Source organism: Eumetopias jubatus, unplaced genomic scaffold (assembly GCF_037043125.1).
Source record: "Eumetopias jubatus isolate StellerSeaLion01/CBP00866 unplaced genomic scaffold, mEumJub1_p1.0 scaffold_10, whole genome shotgun sequence".
In the NCBI taxonomy this organism is placed as follows: domain Eukaryota; kingdom Metazoa; phylum Chordata; class Mammalia; order Carnivora; family Otariidae; genus Eumetopias; species Eumetopias jubatus.
This window is the reverse complement of record NW_028274816.1, coordinates 104,761,486-104,783,855: the sequence shown is the minus strand read 5'-3', so window position 1 is coordinate 104,783,855 and position 22,370 is coordinate 104,761,486. Positions and strand designations below refer to the sequence as shown.

Sequence of the window (22,370 nt, the reverse complement as noted above, 5' to 3'; positions counted from 1 at the left end):
ACAGACAGCTGAATCCCCTGGCCACTCGCTTATCCATCCTCTGGGCTGAGAGGGTTGACTTAGGCAAGCGTGCCTTTGGACTGTTTGTAAGGGGTGTGTGTGTGTGTGTGTGCACGCATGCACACGTGCGCCTGCCCTCACATACATGTGCCAATATTCTCTTGGGCCAAATCTCCATTTTTCCAGGTTTAGCTGGAGCTTGGAAATATTCTTCCCACCCTCTGTGGCGAGGCATGTTTTATCTCAGGGGAGAGGAAGGAGGTAGAACTTGTGACAGCCGGAAGAGACCTTAGAGATTCTCGAGTTCCACCCTCTTTTCTCATACCAAGAACACTGAAGACCAGAGTGGGCAACTAACTTGCCCAAGGTCACACAGCAGGAGGGAAGGCAGGACACCTGATCCTGGTCCAGTGCTTGCTCTTCCCACCTCTCCGCCCTGGGGAATCGAAAAGTGACTCCCCAGGCCCCTTCTTCTCCCCAGCAGGGCGACTCCTCTCTCTCATGGACCCGGGTACCTTGTACTCAGCCAACCACAACAACCACAAGAGTGAAAGTGGATCTATCAAGCTCCTCAGGATGGCCCAAAGGTCATCTCAAAGGTCATGCCAACCAGTCCCCTGCCCTTAGGTACAACACCAGCCTACTCGTGCTCACACACACCTATCACTGAGGTCAAAGCCCACTAGAGCTCCCCACCTTGGAGTGTTACACACACACACACACACACACACACCCTGGAGGCTTACTTTCCTATCTAACCTCTATTCCTCCTACTGCAGCGTGGGCCTGTTTCCTTCCAAGCTGTCCTGGGCAAAGATGGGGGGAGGGGAGGAGAATATTTTCTCACCCCCAAACCCTACCGTCTGCCCACCTGCAACAGAGCGGATGAGGGCAGGGTGTCCCCGGGTGGCTGGGCCCTGAGCCCAGTGCGTGCAGGAGGCATGAGGAGTGCGCTGGGGGAGCGGCAGTCTGAGTGTGGGAGAAACTGGGAGAAACAGCTCTTCTGGGAACTGTCCCTCCAACTCCTCATCCCCTGCAAAATCCTAAGTCTCGAGGTTAGGGGAGGGTCTTTTCCGGTTTCAGAGACATCTGTTCTCTCCGCCACACCATTTATTGAGTGTTTAATATATATCAAGCGATGTGCTGGACATTTTCATCTATGATTGCATTTCTCTTCACAGCAATCCCATGGTCAGAAATGAATCTGCCCCCCGGGACGGTCCCCTTCTAAGACTAAATCTAACCTTGATCCCTCTTGCTCCGCTTCCTCTGGCCCAGTCCTCCTTGGTAGTGGAGGCCGTCTCTGCTTCTGTCTTCAGATATTCTCGCCATGACTCAGTGGCCCCACGTCATCTTCTCCAGGCTGCCAACCTTTATCCCAGCCTTGCCCCAAGGGATGGGCATTATAAGGGTGAAAGCAACATAGGCAGGACTGGGGGCTGGGATCCATGACACTGGCCGGTGCCAGACAGACCTCAGGCCAAGAGGCCCGGGAGGAGGCTCTGGGGGCAGTCCCGCCAAGACTGGCTGGGCTGATGGAGGTGGGGACAGAACCAGGGGCAGCAGATCCTCTCTCCCTGATGATGTCTCTGACCCTTGTAGGGAGCATGGGGCTTCACCTTCAGTGGTAGGGCCCAGAGATGCAATGAGCTAGTCCTGTGACAAGCTCTCAGGTCCGAGTTGAAACTCACAAATACCCAGAGCCCAGGGGCCTGAGCAGAAGTGGGCAGGGCTATAAGACAGCATGACCTGCCCTGGGCTGTGTGGGGGGAGCTGACACCAGAGGAGGGACTCTTATACCTGGCTAAGCTCCTTGGCATCTAGAGGGTGCTCAGGCCCTGGGAATGGAGGAGGGAAACCCCCAAGCCAGCCTTGGCAGGGTTTCCTACACCCCATGGTAGCCACAGCCAACCTCAGTAAATTCACACAGCACTTGGCTTCCTGGGGCTACCCCGCATCCTGCCTCCAGCACATCTGGAACGGAGGGGCCAGACCCACCTCCCCAGGAAACGGCTCCGGCCTCAGCTTCCACCCCCCCTAGGAGATTCTAGCAGTGAAAGCATGGGCCAATGGGCAAGGGAAGTCGGAATGGTGGGTGGGACTCTGGTCCTTGTGGGTGGCACCTTCCCCCTTCAAGCAGGCACCATTAATATATGCAAAGCATATGCAAATCACCCAGAAGAGAGACACAACATCCAGGGAATGTCAGAAGAGACCTTGGAGATGATCCAGCCCACGCCCCCTCATTTCACAGGTGAGGAAAGAGGCCTGCATCAGGCAGGGACTTGCTCAAGGTCATTCGGACATTTGGGTGCTGAGGAAGAATGGGAACGAGGTCCCTTTACTCGGAGTCTGGTGCTCTTTCCACAATGGTCCTGTCTTTTATATGGGAAATGGACAAGATGGCAAAGAGGGCACAGGGCCTGGATGGGGCTCCAGGAAGGCCTACCGGAGACCGAGACCGGGGGTGAGGGGCGGGGACGGGGCCCCTCCCTCCCCAGCTCCGAGTCTGGAAACGGTGTGGGGGTGAGGGGGAGAGTGGACAGGGTGGCAGCGGCGCCTGGGACTGTGGGTGACCAGAGGGGCGGACGGGCCGAGGCCAGAGGCGCTGGTTTCCAGCAGCCAAGCAGCAGAAGGCAGCAGAACTGGAGTGTCGGAAGCCTGAGGTCAGGGCAAGGTGCCCGGTGGGGTGTGGGGAGGGGGATGGGGCCCTCGCTACACACACCTCTCCAAGTGCTCAGCAGCCCCCTTCCGCTTGGACTCTGATAACTATGGCACCTGACAGACCAGAATAGTCAACCCAGACCCGTCCCTTCAGTGCCTGCGGCTGCCCTCCACCCCTCAACTTGGCTTCTCCACCTTCCAGACAGTCCTAGAAAGCAGGACCAATGCTGGGGGGAGGAAGACAGACAGATGGGAGGAGGGCACACAGAGTGAGAAAAGGGGAGACAAGGTGGGGGGAGAAAGAAAGAGAGAGAATGAAGTGCAGAGCAGGAGAAACTGAGGGGCAGAGAGAGGGGAGACCAGGGGAAGAAGTGGGGGGGCAGCAAGGCGGGGGAGATGGTGGCATGGGGGGACGGACGGTAGGAGCAGGGGAGCAGAGAGAGAGCTGCCGGCCTGTGGGACTGAAGGAAAGCTGGAGTCTGGGTATCAGGCATAGGAGCCCCATAGAGGCCTTGAGACTGTCTGGAAGGAGGTGGGGACCAAGCCCCTGCCCCTCGGCCCACCTCCCCAGCAATTCTCTGGCTGCCAGGAAATCGGTCCCTCCTCCTCTGCCTCCCTCCCTCCCTCTCTCCCTTGGGGCAGCAGCCAAATCCAAAGCCTGCATCTCTGCTTTTCAGAGCTGGAAATGAAAGAAGGGGAAGCGAGTGCAGCCCTCAAACCCGCTGACGGCCAGATTTTTATTATCTTTGCTCGAATGGGCCCTAGGAAGCCAGCAAGGGATTCTTCAAAGAGCATCTGAGTGGCTCATTGAAGCCCACACCTGCACCAGCCCACCCACGACAGGCAGTCAGGGCTTGGGGGGCACAAGCTGTCCCCCACCTCCCACCAAGCCTAGAAATCAGAATCGAGGCTTCCAGGAGCCTCACCCTCAGCTCTCTGTGCCTAGGTAGGGGCCACTGGCTCAGGCAGCCAGGCTCGAAGGCCACACCCAGGCCTGCTGGGCCTCCGAGGTAGTCTCTGTCCCTCTCTGGGCCCTGAGGACACAAGCAAAGGAAGAAATTGGATCTCCTTGCCAGGGCTAGAGGAGATAAAGTGCTTGGGATTCCTCGAAAGAGAAGCTTTTATGGCAAGCCCTAGGTCTTTCCCCTGAACTCTCGGCCTGCCCCACACCCACAGGCCCTGTCTGCTGCCTCCTGACTCCCCTTCGCAGGACCCCACCCAACCACAGCTGCCCCTCCATTCCAGAGCCCCAGGCCCACCATTCAGTATAATCCTGAACCCCAAACACCCCTCCCTCTCCATCCAGATCCTCAACCCCCAATCCCTTCTTTCCCCAAGACCTGACCTGGAGTGGGGGTGGGGCTCAAACAGACCTGGTACTTTAAAGAGCCCAGCGCCCTCCCTCCTAAGCTTGGGTTTTGTCAGAGAAAGCCAAGGTTGGCACTGTGCAGACAGTCGCCATGCCACCCCCGCCCCCCAGCTCTGACCACACCATTGAGATCGATGCCCGCGGCTAAAGAAGGAATCAATGGTTCTAATTAAACCCTTTTTCCAGGGTGGGTCCCTGGCCAGAGAGAAAGAGAGAGCGTCTGAGGCTCTGCATCCCAGCACCCAATGCTGTACCCTGTACATCTTTAAAAAACCTGGAGCTCAGCAGGAATCAGGCCACAAAGACCCCAGACTCCCCCCCCCCATTAGACAAGGAGGCAAGCAGAAGGCTTGGGGTGGGGGGGCAGGCCTCTTGATGGCTCATTCCCAAGGATCCTTCCCCTAGGAGAGTTCCCCCTCTCCACTCAGCCCTGCCTGAGGACCACAGTTGCTTCTTCCAGATCCCCAGAGCACATGGGGGACCCATATCTCCATCCCAGCCCTGAGGGTCATCATAGAGAATCAGCCATCATGGTAAGGGCGGAAGGAACAGGGCGGCGGTGGGGGGGCACTGGACAAAGACCCTCTTGTCCCCAAGGCTTGGTGGCAAGAAGCCAGGGCAAAGCCTCTGCACTCGCTGCCAATGTTGCCTGGGTGCCAGGCAATCTGGGCGGAGGGTGGGGGGGATCTTATTCTTGTAACCCCCTCCCCTTACACCCCGAGCCCTCACCCCCAAGCCTTGCTTCTACAGCAGGCCACCAGCTAAGTCTCTGCCCCGACAACTCTTAGCTCGCCTGGAGCCCTCCTTCCTGTGTGAATGCCAGGCCCTGACACTTGCTCGCCGTGGCCCCAGCACCAACCAGAACTGGCAAAAGCCCTCATGCATAAACCCAAACTGTCCCCCACATACATACACACGCACAACCACACCAGAGAAACCACCATGACAGCTGCCACTAAGAATGACAGAGCTTCACATTTTCATAGTGACAGTCTCCATCAAATGCATCATCAGTTCTTTAAAACCAGCAAGAGGGATAGGGAAGGGAATGAGAGAAACTGAGGCATGAAGTTAGACAGCAAAGCAGTTGGCTCAAGGTCACCCAGACCAAGATATCCAGAGTCAGGAAGAAGGTATCCAACCTCCCCACACAAAGTGCTCAAACCCCACACCAAGGAACGTTCAGACCTACAAGTCCGAAGTCTGGTCAGCTATCCCCCACTCCCAGTCCTCATCTGTTTCCCCTTCCCCCAAAACAACAGTAGCTCCGACATCTCCTGAGAAGGCTTCATCCAGGAGCCCTCCACCAGCGCCACCAGGGGGGAAAACACTTCCCCTAAAGTTGGGGGCTGCAGGACCTCCTGTTTCCACAGTATTTGGAGAGAGGGAAGAACAGTCCGGGATCTCCTCCTGGCACAATCCTTGTTCCTGCTCACCTGGCTCCCCTCGGCCCCCGGGGTCCCTCGGTCCAGCCTCCTCCCTAGGAGATCGGGCGCTGCCCTCCGCTGTCCTCTCCCACCAGGCCAGGGCAAAGCGCCGGAGGCACTGCCAGGGCTGCATGGGGAGGGGTGGGGCGGGGGGGTTAGCACCAGCAGCAGCACACGCCCCGCCGGGCCCTGCCAGCCGAGCTGCGGAGGCACCCGGCCGGCCCCCTCTGCTTCCACCAGCATCCTGCTGCCCCCACCGACAGGACTCGGAGCTGGCCCCGGAGCTTCTGACGTAGCAGGGGGGTGCGTGGGAGGGGAGGGGGGGCTATGGCGCGTCCCCTCCCCAGCCCCGCCCTCTGCCCCTCAGCCTCCAGCGGTCGCTACCTCCTCACTCGCCCTGGATGCTCTCCCCAGCTGGGGGCGCCCTCCCCTGCCCTCCGGCCTCCGCAAGGGGAGGGCTTAAGATCAAATAGCCCCTCCCCCAGCCCCTCCCTCTTATGGCCCCTCCCTACCCGCCAGCTGAGCGGGGAGCTGGTCCCCAGTTTCTGCAACTGCTGCCTAGGCTCTGAGGTCTCCAGGGCTAGGGCCTCGAGGTGAGGGGGGCGGGGGGGTGAATACAGGCTCGTATCCTGGCAACACAGCCAACCCCAGAATGCACTCAACCCCTTCCTTCCCTGGGGGGCTGGCGCAAAGCGCCTACCACCACCGTCCAAGTGCGTTCACCCCATCCTGGGACCCGGGGGAAAGAGAGGCCTTTGAGGCTCCCCCCCCCACACACACACTTCATCCCCCTCGCCTCCTTCCCCCACCCCTGCATCCTCCTCTTCCTCCACCACGGATGGACCACTCCCCTCCCCCACTCCCCTCACCATCCATCCCCCTTCCTCTTCTCCCCACCCCTCCTCCCTCCACACGTACCCCTTTAAATTTTCACCCCTCGGGCCCCCTTCCCCCGGGCATCACGAGGCCCTCCCCGCTCTGTCTCCAGCCTCGCCAATTCCTGACCCCCTCTGGTCCCAGGACTCCTGTCGCCCCGGTCCTTCTCCCAAGCCTGCACGCAGCGGTCCCCTGCCCACCCCCCAACACCTGCGCCCTGAGCATCCCTCGCCCCACCGGCCGCCGCGTCCCCGGCCCGGCCGCCGCCCCCGCCCCCGGCCGAGGGGAAAACACACAAAGAAAACAGAAATACCTTCCACTTAAGCATGGAGGCACATTAGGGAGGAGAGAGACAGGGACATGCCTTGGGACGGAGCGTTCCCCATCGGGCGGGGGCGCGGGGGGCGGGGGCCCCGGGCCGGCCTGCCTGGCGCTCGCCCTCTCGCCGCCTCGCGGGCTCCTCGCTCGGCCCCAGCCCCGGGGCGCGGTGCCAGGCGGGCGGGCCGGGGGCGCGGGCCCCGCCGGGGTGGACCAGCTGGGAGGGCGCCGGCGGCCGGGCGTGTGGGTGCGCGCGCGCGCGGGCGTGTCACCGAGTGTGCGAGAGCGAGTGTGTGTGTCTGTGTGTGTGTGTGTGTGTCTGTGTGTGTGTGTGTGTATGTGTGGGGGGGGCGCGCGCGCGGGCCGGCGCGGGTGTGTCACTGCGGGCGGGAGCGCGCGCGGCGCGGGCACCCGCCTGTGGCCGGAACATACAAAGGGCCGCCCGGGGTGGCGGGGAGCGGAGGAGCGGAGGGGGCGCTGCGCCTCGCGCCCTCCAGCTGCACGGCGGGATCCCGCGGTGCGCTGCCGGGCCAGGGGTGCGGGGCGCGCTCCCGCTCCTCTCCCCACTCCACCTGCCTCTCCCACCCCGAGCAATCGTCGCAGCACCACCACCACCAAGACAAATACCTAAGGCCCGGGACCGGCCTCGGAGGAGGGGGGTGCACCTCGAGGGTGGGGGACTTCTCGGTCTCCAAGCCCTGGCGCACTAGGGGATGGGGAAGCATTCGGGGAGGAACCGCGCAGGGAGGCAAGCGGAGCGGCGGGACCGGGGGGCCACTTTTCAGCCAAGGTGACCTCCGAAAGCCACAGCCGCCCTATGCGGGGAGAGTTAAACCCTCCTCAGCCTCTGCCGGGACGCCCCCCTCCCCCGCTCCTTAGACTCGGCTCAGCCGCAGAGATCCAGTCCCCCGGCGCCCCCTGCTGGGCTGTCTCCTTGCCCCCAGCTCCAGTTGCGGCCCCTCCTGCAGGCGTCTGCTGGAACTGCAGAGGCCCGCGCTAGGAGTGAGGGGAGTCAGCTCCGCCGTCAAGTAGGACCCCAAAGGGGCACGCTCCAGCCCCTTCTCACACCTCACCTGGCTCTGCCCGGCCACCTCCAAGGCAGCATGCAGAGCGCTAGCTCTGCCCCGCCCCGCTTTATTCCCACCTCCTCCCTGTCCCACCCTGGCCTACCTGTTGGCTCCACAGACTTCTCTGGCTCTGACCAGCACTGACCATGACCCCTCCTCCTGTGCTGAGTGCTTGCTTCCTCTCTCCCTTCGGTTCTCTGTCCTGTCTCTCCTCTCCCAAGATGCTCTTGGGGAGGAGAAGGTGGACTGAGTCCCCTGCTGCTTTTCTTTACTCCTGGCATCCCCAAAGACACTTTAGATGGAGCAGGAAAGGGGCACAGGACCTCTCTTCAATAAAGGACACCAGGCAGAGGTGGCAGGCAGGCAGTGAGGCAGGAGAGAAGACCCCACCCCAAGTGCCCAAATGACAAACCGGTTTCCCCACTTCCTAGTCTACCAGGTTGCAACCTTAATCTAGGCTCTCCCATTTTCCTGCCCGCCCTCAGGCCTGCCCCTGAGCCAGCCACATGCCCAGCTGGCGACAAGTCCCAGATGCCCCTCGAGATTAATCTCCACTTGCAGTAACTTAGGTGGTAGGGCCAGGGCAGGAGGGCGGGGGTGGCCCTTCCCAGCTCCAGCAGGATAGCTCCGGAGGGCAGCCAAGAGATGTGTCATGGACACACCGTCTGGGCACACGACCCCAGCAGTCGGCACCCTGACTTCTCCAGTCCTGGGCCAGCTTCCTCTCCCTCTGCCAACTGGACGGTGCCCATCTTTTGGCCTCTGAGCGCACAGTGGGCACTCTTCCAGCTCCCTGCCTGGCTGTCTGCCCAGGATGGGCATGGGGAGGCAGCAGGCCCTGTGTAGGGGAGGGGCTGGTGCAGGGAGGGGTGGCTTCCCCCCAGCTGCTTGGACACCACCTCCCACGCTTCTCACAGCCTACAGGCTGGGGACTCAAGCTTCTGCTCCTCCATTCAAAAGTCTGACTCAACTACACAGACTCTGACCCTTCCTCTCCCTGTCAGGGTCCCCCTAAGACGGGGTCTCTTTCCTGCCCCACTTTGTGCCCACCTAAGGAGAAGGGAATCAGCAAGTGCTTTACTCATATTCCCTCATTTTTTTTAAAGATTTTATTTATTTATTAGAGAGAGAGAATGAGAGATAGAGAGCATGAGAGGGAAGAGGGTCAGAGGGCGAAGCAGACTCCCCGCCGAGCAGGGAGCCCGATGTGGGACTCGATCCCGGGACTCCAGGATCATGACCTGAGCCGAAGGCAGTCGCTTAACCAACTGAGCCACCCAGGCGCCCTCATATTCTCTCATTTAACCCTCTCAAGAATCCTGCAGAATGGGCGTCCTTGTTCCCATTTCAGAAATAAAGAGTTGAGGCTCGGACAGGAATAGCCATGTGCCCACTCTAAGAGGAGCACAGCTGAAATTCAAACCCAGATCTGCCTGACTGCAGACCTCCCAGCCTCTTTCCTATCACCAGCAGCACCTCTTAACCCTGTGCACTGCCAGAAGCTAGGGCCAGCCTCTGTGGATAGAAGAGAGCTGGGCTCAGGAACAGGGCTGAGCGTTAAGACATACGGTTATGTCAAGGTTAAGGAACTGGGCATTAGCCCTGGATGATGACAGGAAAGATGCTTGCCCAGTCACATAGAGATATTTCTGCCTTTATGATAAATGCCAAGAAGCCACTGGTTCGGAGACTGGGGGGACAGGTTCTGTGAACCAGCCCCCAGAACCTGGGAACAGTTCCAAAGGTGTCAGCAGGGCAATGCACCCATCTTTCCCCACCCTGAGGCGACCTCCTGCATCAGAAGGGCTCCAGGATCCTGACCTGAGCCGAAGGCAGACGCTTAACCACTGAGCCACCCAGGCGCCGCTGTAGCTCACTTCCTGAAGATGAACTCTTAATATTTCTCATCATCTGCATAGCCGCGATTTCATTTGACCCCCTATTCCCCTCAACTACTTCATCCACACCTACCCAACCCGGGGGTGAGAAGAGATACAGCTTCGGAACAGAAACAAAACACTGAGACCCCACAGTGAGCCAGGGGGCGGGTGACATTGACCCCACGAGATCCTCTGGCCCACCCCCCAGGGAAGATAGGTCCCAGGCCCAAAGCAGAGTCTCCTGGGGTAGGGAAAAGGCTGGGAAGCCATTGCCACGGATGAGGGGCAGAGCAACGCAGGTATTAATTCTCCAGCTCAGAGGCGAGAGAATTGCTCCTGGAAGCTGGCCTGGTGCCCTGGCACAACCAGTGTTCCAGCTGCCTCCCCCTGAAATGCCTCAGGTGCCGCCCCACCCCCACTCTCATCCCTCAGCAGGTAACTTCCCTCCAGCCCTCCTCCCCGGCCTCTCTGGAGCGGCGCTCTTGGTCGGGAGGGGGCAGCTGGCTTGTTTGAGGAATCAACAATGCTTAACCGAGCTTCTCACATACTGCCCCCCCCCCCCCGCCTGTTCCTGGGCACCTGCAGTTGGGAGGTTATGGTGGAGCACGCTAGAGGTGAGAAGTCTCAGCCTCTCCTTCCCCAAGGTACAGTCAGAACAGGGAGCGCACCTGGACAAACATCTGGGCAGGAAGAGGGACGTGGGGCCAGGGGTGGGCACAGAGAGGCACGGGGGCCTCTAGGGAAAGGCACAGGAAAAAGGATGGCGCGGAAATGATGGATGGGATATGCTGAACTGCTCACTCTGCCATGGTGGGAACCACCCCCCCAGGTCCTAGAGAAAGCCCCCTGCCAGCGGGGCTATTGTCCAGCCAGCGCACTTCATGAGCCCCCTTAGGACCATCCACACTCCAACAAGGGTGGCCCGCAGGCAGCGAAGGGGCTGTGATTCGGCCCTGTTCTGGAGAGAGAGTGAGCAGGGGTGCTGACCTGGCATCCGGGACAGAAACTGGCAGGGGTGGGGGAGGTGAGGAGGAGGAGGTTCTTCCTTCTGACCACAGACTAGCTCCCCAGAGTCCCTCCCCGGTCCCCTCCTGCATTCCTGGCCCTCCCATTCCCCCTCCCACCCTATAGGAGAAGAGTGAATAGCCATGAGTTTCAAAAGACCGTCCCTCATTCCCTGCGGTCCTCCCGCTCCTGCTTCTTATTGTAATGAATGCTAATGATGCTTCATAATTGATGCCCTCATTAGCACATCAAACCCACTTTCTGAAGAATGGAGGGAGAATGCGGGAGGGGGTGTTCTCTGGGGTCCTGACTGTAGCCACCTCCAGCCAAAGAAATACATCCTGGTGCTTCCAGCAGTGAGAGACCCTGGGTTGAGGGACTTTCAGCGAGAAGCCTAGATGTCCCTCTGATTGGCAGTTTTCTGAGCATAAGTCTCCATCTTCCCTGTCAGATGGCAGGCAAGGGTCCCACCTCCGCCATCAGACTGGGAGCGCTGAGTTTCCCTCATTAATTAGGGCTCCCTCTCAGGGTCATGCAATGGTTCTTACACAAGAGTGAGGATCAGAATCACTGGAGGGCCTGTCAGAACAGGGGTTGCTGGGGCCCTCTCCTGAAGCTTCTAAGTTTGAAGAAGGGCCCGGGAATGTGCATTTCTAACAAGGTTCTAACCGCTGCTGCTCTGGGCCCCACTTTGAGAACCAGTTGGGGGGCAGAGGGGACTTTCTTCTTGTTTTCCCAGCTTACGGCTTTGCCTGCTGATGCAGCTTGACTGGCACAGGTCACCACATAGCCTGGCCCCTGGGGAGTGTCCAGGAGAACTTTGTGGCAGGGATGATGGCTCTTCTCCTCCCAAAGCACCTGCCCTCAAACCAAGGCCAATTCCTGCCACATAAGTACCCCTGGAGACTCCTTTCTCCCCAGACCATGACCTTTGGTACTGAGGGACAGAGATGACCAGAACTGGATCTCTTGATCCCCAGCTGCAGGCCACCATGCTCTGTGCCCCTGATGTCAGTGGGTCTCCCGGGAGGAGGAGGAAGGAATAGAAATGAAAGAGAGGCTTCCCAGCACCGCATCTCACTTTGGGGAGACTCACCAGGGCCTAAGTGGGGAGAAGGGCTCATAGATATAGTCCGATGACATGAACGTGCATGCAGCTCCCCACCCCCTTTCTTCCCACTCAGTCCCTAAGGCATAAGAATTGCAGGTTGGGGTGCAGGGAGGAGGAGGAGATTAGAGCAGGAATGTAAGGATGGAAGAGCAAGGCAGATGGAAGTGGGGTGAAGAGAAAATGATAGACAAAAGCAGAAGAGGGGAGCGAGTGGAGAAGGGAGGTAGAAGAGAGAGTGAGCGAGGTGAGAAGCTCAGGAAAGGCAAAGGAGAGAGAGAAGAAAGATGAGGAGAGACCAGAGCAGGGAGGAGGAGGAGGAGGAACGGGGTCTGTATCTATCCTGGAGAGGACATATTTCGAGCCACAGGGTCCAGGTGGACCACAAGCCCAACTCCTGAGGGACCACACCCAGCATGGCTTTGAGGCTGTGGATTTCACCATCTGACCTACATGCCTTGGTAAAAAAGGGAAAGGCAGCCTCCCACACCCCCACGCCAGCCAGCAGCCTCCTAGGGCTGCCAAGTCGCCTTAGAAGCCTGTGGTGGGTGGTAGGGCAAATGGAGCAGGAAATCATCCTGACATACTTTACCCATGCTGGCACCTGGTGGTAACCATCGCCTTGCCTTCCCAGGTGACAGCAATTACCTATTGAATAAGGAAAGCAGGAGGAACCCTCTCACACTTTGCAGGTGGGAATGAAAAATGGCTCAGCAACTATGGAAAACGGTTTGGCAATTCCTCAAAAAGCTAAACACAGAAATACCACAAGACCCAACAGCCTAAATGTCCTTCAGCAGGTGAATGGATAAACAAGTGGTGATCTCCGCATATAATGGAATATTATCTGTCCCTAGAAAGGACCCAGGTACTAATTAATACTCGCTCCAACACGGATGAACCTTCAACACGTGCTAAATGTAAGAAGCCAGACACGGAAGGTCACATATTATATGAATCTGTGTATGTGAAATATTCAGAATAGGCAAATCCATGGAGCTCTGCCTAGGAGGAGGAGGAAGAAAATGGAGAGCAACCGCTTAAGGAATATGAGGTTTCCTTCCGGGGTGATGAAATGCTTCAGAATGGAGGTGGTGATTTGCACAACATGGTGAATGCACTAAATGCTACCGAGTTGTTCACTTTAATTTTATGTTACATGAATTTCACCTCAAAAAAGAAAAAGTAGCAATGAAAGTAGGAGTTTTCCAGGGAGATCATGAAATCGATCCATCTGCAGAGCCTACCTGCTTTGGGAACAGGAGTGCTCGCCCACATGAGTCACAGCCTTTCTGATGCCCTGAAGCCTCCCCCTGCCTCTTTCGCACCCTGAGAGAGGCTCCCTTTCACCTCGATTCCTGAGCATGCAGCAGATGCAGGATGGCTGGGTTGGGGCTGAGGAGCTAGCTTCCCCTGTCTTCAGCTAACGTTGTGCCATCCGTCCCAGAGGCAGACCCATCCCTCCCTGATCTTCTTGCTCCAGAGCTAGCTTTAAAGTCCCTCTGGTTTTCTTTCCCATAGATGATTTTAATCACCCTCTAAATGGGCCCCCTGCTCTCACTCTTCCCAATCCCCTTTTCACGGCTAGGCCCTGGACAGGCTGCTCTGGGTGCAGGCGAGGTAGGGCGGGGTCCCAGGATGAATCAGGCACATCTGCTGCTCCCACTGCTCTAAAGCTGCCACTAGATCCTTCCACTCAAAGACCTTCAGTGAAAACTTCCTACACAGGGGATTGTGTCCTTTGAGGACCTTTCACCCTTTGAGGTCCTGACGTTCTGCACCCTCTCTCTAGATAGATGAGCATCCACGCCCACCACAAAACAACAACAACAACAACAAACCTGTGGCCCTTCCCGACCTCTGCGGCCCCTCCAAGGACCCCTGGGGCAGGGTTACTCAAACCACAGACCAGTGCAGCCACTGGTTCGCAGATGAGCGCAGACAGGGAGAGTAAGCGTTAAGCAACCTTTAAGGGGATTTGCCATTGCCACAGCGTCCGAGCACATGATCATTTTTACTATATATATATATTTTTTTAAGATTTTATTTATTTATTTATTTATTTATTTGACAGAGAGAGAGAGCTAGTGAGAGCAGGAACACAAGCAGGGGGAGTAGGAGAGGGAGAAGCAGGCTTCCCGCGGAGCAGGGAGCCCGATGCGGGGCTCGATCCCACGACCCTGGGACCATGACCTGAGCCGAAGGCAGACGCTTAACGACTGAGCCACCCAGGTGCCCCGTGAATCACATTTTAAAAAATATAGTAAAAATGGGGTGCCTGGGTGGCTCAGTCGTTAAGCGTCTGCCTTCGGCTCAGGTCATGGTCCCAGGGTCGTGGGATCGAGCCCCGCATCGGGCTCCCTGCTCCGCGGGAAGCCTGCTTCTCCCTCTCCTACTCCCCCTGCTTGTGTTCCTGCTCGCTATCTCTCTGTCAAATAAATAAATAAATAATCTTTAAAAAAAAATGTGGGTTCGCAGTCAATGGGAAATTTAACAACAACAATAAAATTGTGTCTCACCCCAGAGAGTTTGAGAAGCACTGCCCTAAGCATCCATTCACTTCCATTCATTCTCATGCCTGAGAATTTCAATAAATTTCTTAGCCTGGCATTAGAGGCCCTCCAAAATCTGTCCCCTAAATCTTTCCAGCCTTATCCCTGGCCACCTCCTGGCAATACCACATACTACACACACACACACACACACACACACGCGCGCGCGCGTGCCTGCTTGTGTGCATGCTTGCTCTGTATCTTCCCTTCACACTTCAGCCTTTGCCGATTCTGTTCCCCCACCAGAGGGTTATTCTTTCCTTCCTCTGCTCCTGTTGACACCTGACTCCCAATTCCAGGCACGGCTCAAATCCCATTTCCTCAGTATAAAGCCTTCCCAAACTCTACCCTGCCCTCCGCACATGCAAACACATTCTAGCTGCAATTCCCTCTCCCCTGGGCTTTTGTAACACCCACTCAGCTTTCTTTGTGGCTGTCCGTCTCCTCCTCACAGGGCAGAGCTTTGGTCCCCTTCGTCCCCCTCTGTCTTCTCCACCACCCAGAGTGTCCATGCTGTGTGGATTCTGGGAATCCTGCTGCCCTGATCCTCCCAGGTCTCTGCTGTTGCTGCTCTCCCCTCTCCACTGGTTCCATGCTGGGCCTTCTGAGCCTCGAGGTCCTTCCCAAGATAGGCCCCTGGCCTCCATACCACTCCCTGTCCCACCCCTGGCTTTACCCTCCTTCTCCAGGGGTCGGCCCGCGACAATGACCACTGGTGTATGATGGGGGCCAAAAATCAGTGACATCCAAGATTTCCAGGACTGGAAAAAAGTGAATTTGACCTATGTTTTGAATAGGAAATCCTATTTACAAGTGATACAAAATCCAAAAGGGGCAAACGGGGAGTACAGTGGAAAGTCAGTTTCCCCACCACGGTCTCTGCCCCAGCCACCAGGGTCCAGCACCAGAAGCAAACACCATCCCCAGTTTCTTTGGCCTTTCGGGTCTTGCCTGTGTGCTCACGAGCATCTCCTCTGTGTTCTCTTACCCAAACGACAGCATAGGATACACACTCAACAGTTATACACTGGACATTGTTCTGCATCAGCACCTATAAAGGTACCCTGCTGGGGTGCCTGGCTGGTTCAGTTGGTAGAGCATGCTCTCTTGACTTCGGGGCTGTAAGTTCGAGCCCTGCATTGGGTGTAGAGATTATTTAAAAATAAAGTCTTTTAAAAAATAAAATAAATGTACCCCGTGGGTGGATATTTAGACCATGTCTAGGGCAAGAGATATCCTGGTAATTACTTTAGTTCACACAATGCCAACATATCTGTAGAATAAATTCCTAGAAGTGGAATAGCTGGATAAAGGGTATGCGCATAATAAGTGTTTTAGATACAAACCATTATTCCTGTTTTTGCCCTGATGTGTGGATCCATAGCAACCAATCTTTTCCAATTTGGCCACTTATTTCTCTAGCTCTGTGCCTGCTGGGGAAACTGAGGCAGATACTCTTCCCCCCGCCCCCCCATATACACTCCCATAGAATCCCAAATTGGGCAAGGGACCTGAAAACAGAAAGAAAGCCAGCTTCATCAGAGTTAGGAAATGTCCCAAGGATCCTGTGCACCTTGAGAAGCAGAGGGAAGGATGAGGTGTCTAGCCTGAAAACGGAGAAACTAAAATAATGATCACTTTTCGTGTGAATGAGGAGCTAGGCCGGAACACTGAACGGGTTCCATGACAGCAAGGAGAGACTGAGATTAGCTCCCAGGGTAAACTTCCTGTCAGTGCAGGAGGGGTGCTGAGGGCCTGGCCCCAGCAAAGACTGCGGGGACTCCTTACTCAGAGAGCATTACGCCAGGATTAAGGGTGGTGGCCGGGCCAAGCCTGCTGGGAGGCAGAGGGTTGGAGCAGGTGACCATTTAAGCTGCTGTGCAAGGGCACGAATTAGCCAAGGTGAACAGTGTGGGAACTGGATTAGCACGGCAGGGTCCCTTCACAACCATCCTATAATCAAGCCTCCAAGGAGCGCAAGCACGCGTGATGAGGAGCCCACTTTGTTGATGAGAAGCCCACTTTGTTGATGAGAAAACCAAAGCCCAGAGAGGCTAAGACACTTGCCCAAGGCTTCACAGGTGAACCAGGACTTGAACCCAAGCTTTCCGCCCCCAAGTCCAATGACATAGCCTCCCACTGCCTTCCTGGGGCTGGAAGCTTCCCAAGATAGGCCCTAGTCTCCGGCCTTGGTTCCTCCACCAAATTCCCCAGGCCCTTTGCACCCTCGCTCCTGCATGCCACCCTCCCCACCAACACCCCAACCATGCAGCTGCAGGGCAGGGTGGGGACTGTTGGACGAGGCTGCAAATCCCTCTCCTGTCTAACAACGGAGCTGAGAGAGGCAGACAGAGGTGGGAACAGGTCCCAAACTCCCATCTCACGTGTCCTCGCCCGTCTCAGTCCCAGACTCTCTCGTGATAGGAAAGTAGGCCAGTTTGGAATATGTCACAGATATTTTCGACATCCCCATCTGTACTATAGCTTTGCCTACAGCCAAGTGGGGCGGAGCCAGAACCTCCGTGCTGGATGAGGGGTACACCTGCTACCTCTGGGGCTCAGAGCCCAGACAGGGGCTGCGAACACGCACAGGGGACCCTGAAGGGCACCGGGCACCTGTCCAGCAGCCTGGACAGGGCAGGACGAAAGGCCACCTATATCTGTGCTCTCCCCACAGGAGCAGAAGCTGAACAGCTGTGCGATGTGGGCACTATCAGGCTGCCCTGTGAGCCTTGTGCCTGGCTAGCCTGGGGGTGGAGCACTAAGGAGGGAGCCATGAATCCTGCAGGGAAAGGGGGCTGGGAAAGCTTTAGGGGAGAGGTGACTGATACTTGAGTTGGGCCTTGAAAGGGGAGCAAAACTTTGCTGGGTGAAGATGCGGAGGGTTGGGGCGCCTGGGTGGCTCAGTTGGTTAAGCGTCTGCCTTCGGGTCAGGTCATGATCCCAGGGTCCTGGGATCAAGGCCTGCATTGGGCTCCTTGCTCAGTGGGGAGCCTGCTTCTCCCTCTCCCTCTGCCCCTCCCCCCAGCTTGTGCACTCTCTCTCTATCTCAAATAAATGAATAAAATCTTAAAAAAAAAAGAAGAAGAAGAAGATGCAGAGGGTGGTCCCGGCCAAGGGGTGTGCTTGGGGTGTGCTGCAGCCACTGTAGCTTGTGGGGAGAGGACTGACCAGGGAGGTGCAGCAAGAGAGACTGGCCAGGGGTGGGGTGGCCCTGGAGAAGGAGCTGTTATGGTGAATGCCCAGCGAGGAGGCTCTGGGTACACCTGCAGGTGCCCATGGAGGCTTTTAAGTTAACAGGATTCAGAAAAAAACATGCAGCTGTGGGCAGGGAGGAGTCACGGTGGGAGGGGCAGAGGTGCACAGAACGAGTGAGAGTTCTCTCTGAGCCACTAGCCACTCTGACCAAGTCATTCTTGGGTTTGCTGGCAGGGGCACGGCTCCTGATTGGGAGAGAGGAGACCAACCTGAGAAATGAATTCCTTGCAGAAGTTAGAGATCTGGTAGCTCAAAGGGGCCAAGGTCCAGGTGGGGATTACATATCAAGCGATTCTCCTGGAAAGGCTGGTAGAGCAGACACCTGGACACTGTGTTTACTAAGCACCTACTATGGGCACTTGGCAACACTGCTTCACTAAACCCTTACAAGCCAAGCGTAGGTATGCTCTCCGCCTTTTTATCAATGTGGAAACTGAAGCTTGGGTTTCAGGAGAGAAGAAGCAAAGGGAAGTATAAGTCCCTTCCCTAAGGTCCCACAGCTTATAAGTGGGGTAAGAATCCAGGTCTGTCTGTCCCCAAAGCCCATCCCCTTCTTCTCTCACCACCTCCCAGATAAGAGCCAAGGCTCCCTCCCAAAGAAATAACTCAGGCTCAACCCTCACCCCTCTCTCAGTCTCCAGCCTGGACCAGGCCTCAGGGACCCCACAGCAACCCCGGGAGAGAGCCACACTCAGATGAGCAAACAGAGCCTCAGAGAAGTTAAGTGACTTGCCAAGGACACAAAGCTAATTTGTGACAGAGGTGGGATTCAGATCCAGATACCTCCTCCCACCTAATCACTCTGCCTTATTCCTTCCTCCCTGAGCACTTCGCTTCTTCTCTGGTTTCCTCATCTGTAAAACGGGCCCTGGGGAGGAGGATTAGCGAGAGAATGCACAGATAAAAGCCACTTGGCCAGGAACCAACACTCGTTCAACCTTCAATAAATATTTGCTGAGCACCTACCAGGAACAGGACCCTCTTCTAGCCTTTGGGAGGCAACAGGTAACAGAAAGCAGCCCCTGCTCCCGACGTGGATACTGAGCCTAGGGTCAGGAGGAGAATGGGCTAGAGGCACAGAGAAAGCGCTTCACAGTCGCACCCACTTAAGTCCTACCTACGGGTTGTAGGAGCGTGGGTTCTGGTGTTCTCTGCCCCTGGATCTAGAAAACGGGAAGAACCCAGAGGGGAGCTGCCTCACAGAGCGGCCCGCCTCGCAGGTGAGCAGCCCTGCTCCCTCTCCCCTGACAGCAGCGCAGCTCCTTCCCCCCCACCCCTACCGCCTGCTGATGTGGATGGGTGCACACTTCGCTTCCGTTACCTCTCTTCCCAGGACCTACAGCCCACGCTGCTTGTTCTGTTGCCGACTGACAGCTGCCCAGCCTCCCGTCCCGGTACAGCCCTGAATCTAATGCAAGAATCTCGGGGGTCATAAGAGCCTGAGGTTCAGAGAAGGCTTTGGAGGCCATGACGCAGCCCTGAGGGGTAAAGCCCCAGCTCTTCACTTTCAAAAGGAGGGACAGATTCGCTTCTCAGGAGTGGGTGGGCTTCTGGTCAAAATCAGGGAGTTCCTCACAGAGGGACAGGAAAATCAGGTTCTAACTCTACGAATACAAAATAATCCCAGTTGGAGCCTTTCTTAAGCAGTGAGGACCTTATTTTATTTCATTTAATCCTCTGTGTGTATAAAATCCCATTTTAGAGTTGATAGAACTGAGGCTCAGAAAAGCAAAGTGACTTGTCCAAGGAATCCAGAGCCCCTCCTCTTCTCTACCTACAGTCGCTGGGCTGTTAAGCCAGGGCTGGACCGCTATCCCCAAGTGTAACCACAGGCAGAGGAATTGAGGGAAGAGACTCTTTCTTGCACCTCTCCTGGGTCATTGCTGCTTTTGTCACCCCTTCTTGGGGCAGTGCCAGTGTGTTAGGAGATGGGGTCAGGTCCTTCCTAGCTCCCCATTGCTGCTTCCAGAACATCACTCTGCCGCTTTTTTGCAAAAGCCCCTGCTCCATCCACCTGTGCTGCCCTCCCCCCCTTCATAAGTGCTGTCCACTGACCTCCCAGCACTGCCTCTCACTTGTTGAGGCCTTTTGGCATCCCAATTCCTAGTGCACACTGGACAACCCTGAAAGTCCCAGCGTCTCCCTCCATTCTACAACCTTCACATGTCAACTCTCGTTCTCCTCTGCCGGAACCCTTGTTCCCATCTTGAACACCATCACCACCCCTAAGGGCTCGCATTATCCTTTCCCAACTTGTCCTCCACTCCCTTTGTTAAACTGTTCCTCAGACAACTGTTCTTCAATCCCCAGTCAACTGACCCTGAGATGTTTTTCCCATCTGTCAGCCCCCTTGTGTCTTCATTCTCTTCCCCTTTTCAGCCCAGAGTCTCTGCTTTATCAGATCGTTTTAACTTCTTACCCTCTGTCTTTTGTGGTTACACTTGCCTGGCAAAACCCTAACACTGGACCTCTGATGCAAGAAGGCTATCTTAAGGGACTCCTGGGTGGCTCAGTTGGTTAAGCGTCCACCTTCGGCTCAGGTCATGATCTCAGGGTCCTGGGATCCAGCCCCACATCATGCCCTGCATCAAGCCACACATCATCGAACCCCCAAATCAAGCTTGCTACTCCCTCTCCTTTTGCCCCTCCCTTCCTTGTGCTTTCTCTTGCTCTGCTCTCTCTCGCTCAAATAAATAAATAAAATCTTAAAAAAAAAAGAAGGCTACCTTAGCACATATGTTTGCCACTCAAAAATCCTTTTAAAATGACAGAGAAGGGGCGCGTGGGTGACTCAGTCTTTAAGCGTCTGCCTTCGGCTCAGGTCATGATCCCAGGGTCCTGAGATAGAGTCCCGCGTCGGGCTCCCTGCTTAGCGGAAGCCTGCTTCTCCCTTCCCCACTACCCTTGCTTGTGTTCCCTCTCTCGCTGTGTCTCTGTCAAATAAATAAGTAGAATCTTAAATAAATAAATAAATAAATTCTCTCTCCCTTAAAAAAAAAAAACAAAACAGCAGTGGGGGCGCCTGGGTGGCTCAGTCGTTAAGCGTCTGCCTTCGGCTCAGGTCATGATCCCAGAGTCTTGGGATCGAGCCCTGCTCCACGGGAAGCCTGCTTCTCCCTCTCCCACTCCCCCTGCTTGTGTTCCTGCTCATGCTTTCTCTCTCTCTGTCAAATAAATAAATGAAATCTTTTAAAAAAATGACAGAGAAAAAATATACTAGAGTTTTAAAGCAGGTTAGACTATACAAATAGCAAAACCCAACAGAGAAGAGGAATCCATGATCCCATAGAGAAAGTCACTAAAAGTGTGAATTTTCCATAAAAGAACCCTAGATTCCCTACTAATGTCAGGAACAAGGCAAGCATATCACTCTCATCGTCCCTGTTCAACATTGTGCTGAGGTTCTGGCCAGTGTTCTAAGGCAAGGGTCAAAGGGCATCCAGAATTGAAAGGAAGAAGTAAAACTGTTTCCAAGATGGCATGGATTTCCATGTGGGAAATCCGGTGGAATCTAAAACATAGCTGTTGGAACTAATATGTGTGTTTAGCAAGATTTTAAGTATAAGATCAACATATAAAATCAATTGTATTTCTTTTTTTTTAAGATTTTATTTATTTATTTGACAGAGAGAGAGAACACAAGCAGGGGGAGTGTGAGAGGGAGGAGCAGGCTTCCCGCTGAGCAGGGAGCCCGATGTGGGGCTCAATCCCAGGACCCTGGGATCATGACCTGAGCCAAAGGCAGACGCTTAACAACTGAGCCACCCAGAGGCCCCAAAATCAATTGTATTTCTATATAGTAGCAATGAACAACTAGAAATTGAAATTAAAAAAAAAAGTATCATGTACAGTAGCATCAGAAAATATTAAGTACTTAGGGAAAAGACTGATAAAGAATATTCAAGACCTACACACTAGAAACTACAAAACTTTGCTCAGAGACCTCAGTAAATGAGGAGCTATACTATGCTCATGGATCAGAAGACTCAATACTTGTCAAGATGTCAGTTCTTCCCAAACTGACGTATAAATTCAACACAATCCCAGTCAAATTCCCAGCAGCCTTTTTTTATAGAAATTGAAAAGTTGATTCTAAAATTCTTATGGAAATACAATGGACTTAGGATAGCCAAAACAACTTTGAAAAAGAAGGTGGGGGGAGTTGAAGGGCGCTTTTCCCTGGCTGGCAGCCCCGAGGCCACCCATGGCTGGAGTTACTGTAAAAAAATGTGAACCAGCAGGGGTTCATCAGAGCTCAGGCAGCCTTCCTCAAAAAGCTTGGGAAGCTGAAGTTTCCTAAATGGGTGAACACAGTCAAGCTGCCCGAGCATAAAGAGCTTGTTCTCTGTGATGAGACGTGGTTCTACAGATGAGCCACTTCCACAGACCAGTGCCTGTATCTCTCGGGCTGTACCAGGTTGGCTCCATGACTAAGATCTATGGGAGACATCGGAGAAACACCGTCACGCCTAGCCACTTCAGTCAAGGCTCCAAGAATGTGCCCCACAGGGTCCTCCAAGCCCTGGAGAGGCTGAAAGTTACAGACAAGAACCAAGATGGGGACCACAAACTGACACCTCAGGGACAGCGAGGTCTGGACAGAATTTCTGGACAGATGGCGACTGCCAACAAGAAGCATTAGAACAAATGCTGGGTTGCTTCGTTTGTGGAAGAAAAAACAAGTTGAAGAACTTACACTACTTAATTTCAAGATTATTAGAAAGCTACAGTAATCAAGGTAGTAAGTATCCTGTTGGCATCAAGATAGACAAACCTAGGGGAAGAGAATAGAAAGTCTATAAATAGACCCATGCATATATGGGCAATTGATTTTCAACAAAGATGC

At 55.3% G+C, this 22,370-nt stretch overlaps 1 protein-coding gene and 1 pseudogene across 1 annotated transcript in view; one reads left to right on the top strand and one right to left on the bottom strand.

Annotated features, from left to right (window-relative positions):
- SRCIN1 (SRC kinase signaling inhibitor 1) overlaps positions 1-5,593 on the bottom strand; it is a 64,809-nt gene extending 59,216 nt beyond the window's left edge. The window contains exon 1 of the mRNA XM_088028292.1: positions 5,470-5,593. Within this exon, the coding sequence (XP_087884418.1) occupies positions 5,470-5,593 (124 nt within the window). The remainder of the gene's footprint in view (positions 1-5,469) is intronic.
- Positions 5,594-21,728: 16,135 nt separating this feature from the next.
- On the top strand, positions 21,729-22,166 carry LOC114198395 (small ribosomal subunit protein eS19 pseudogene; annotated as a pseudogene).
- Positions 22,167-22,370: the final 204 nt, after the last annotated feature.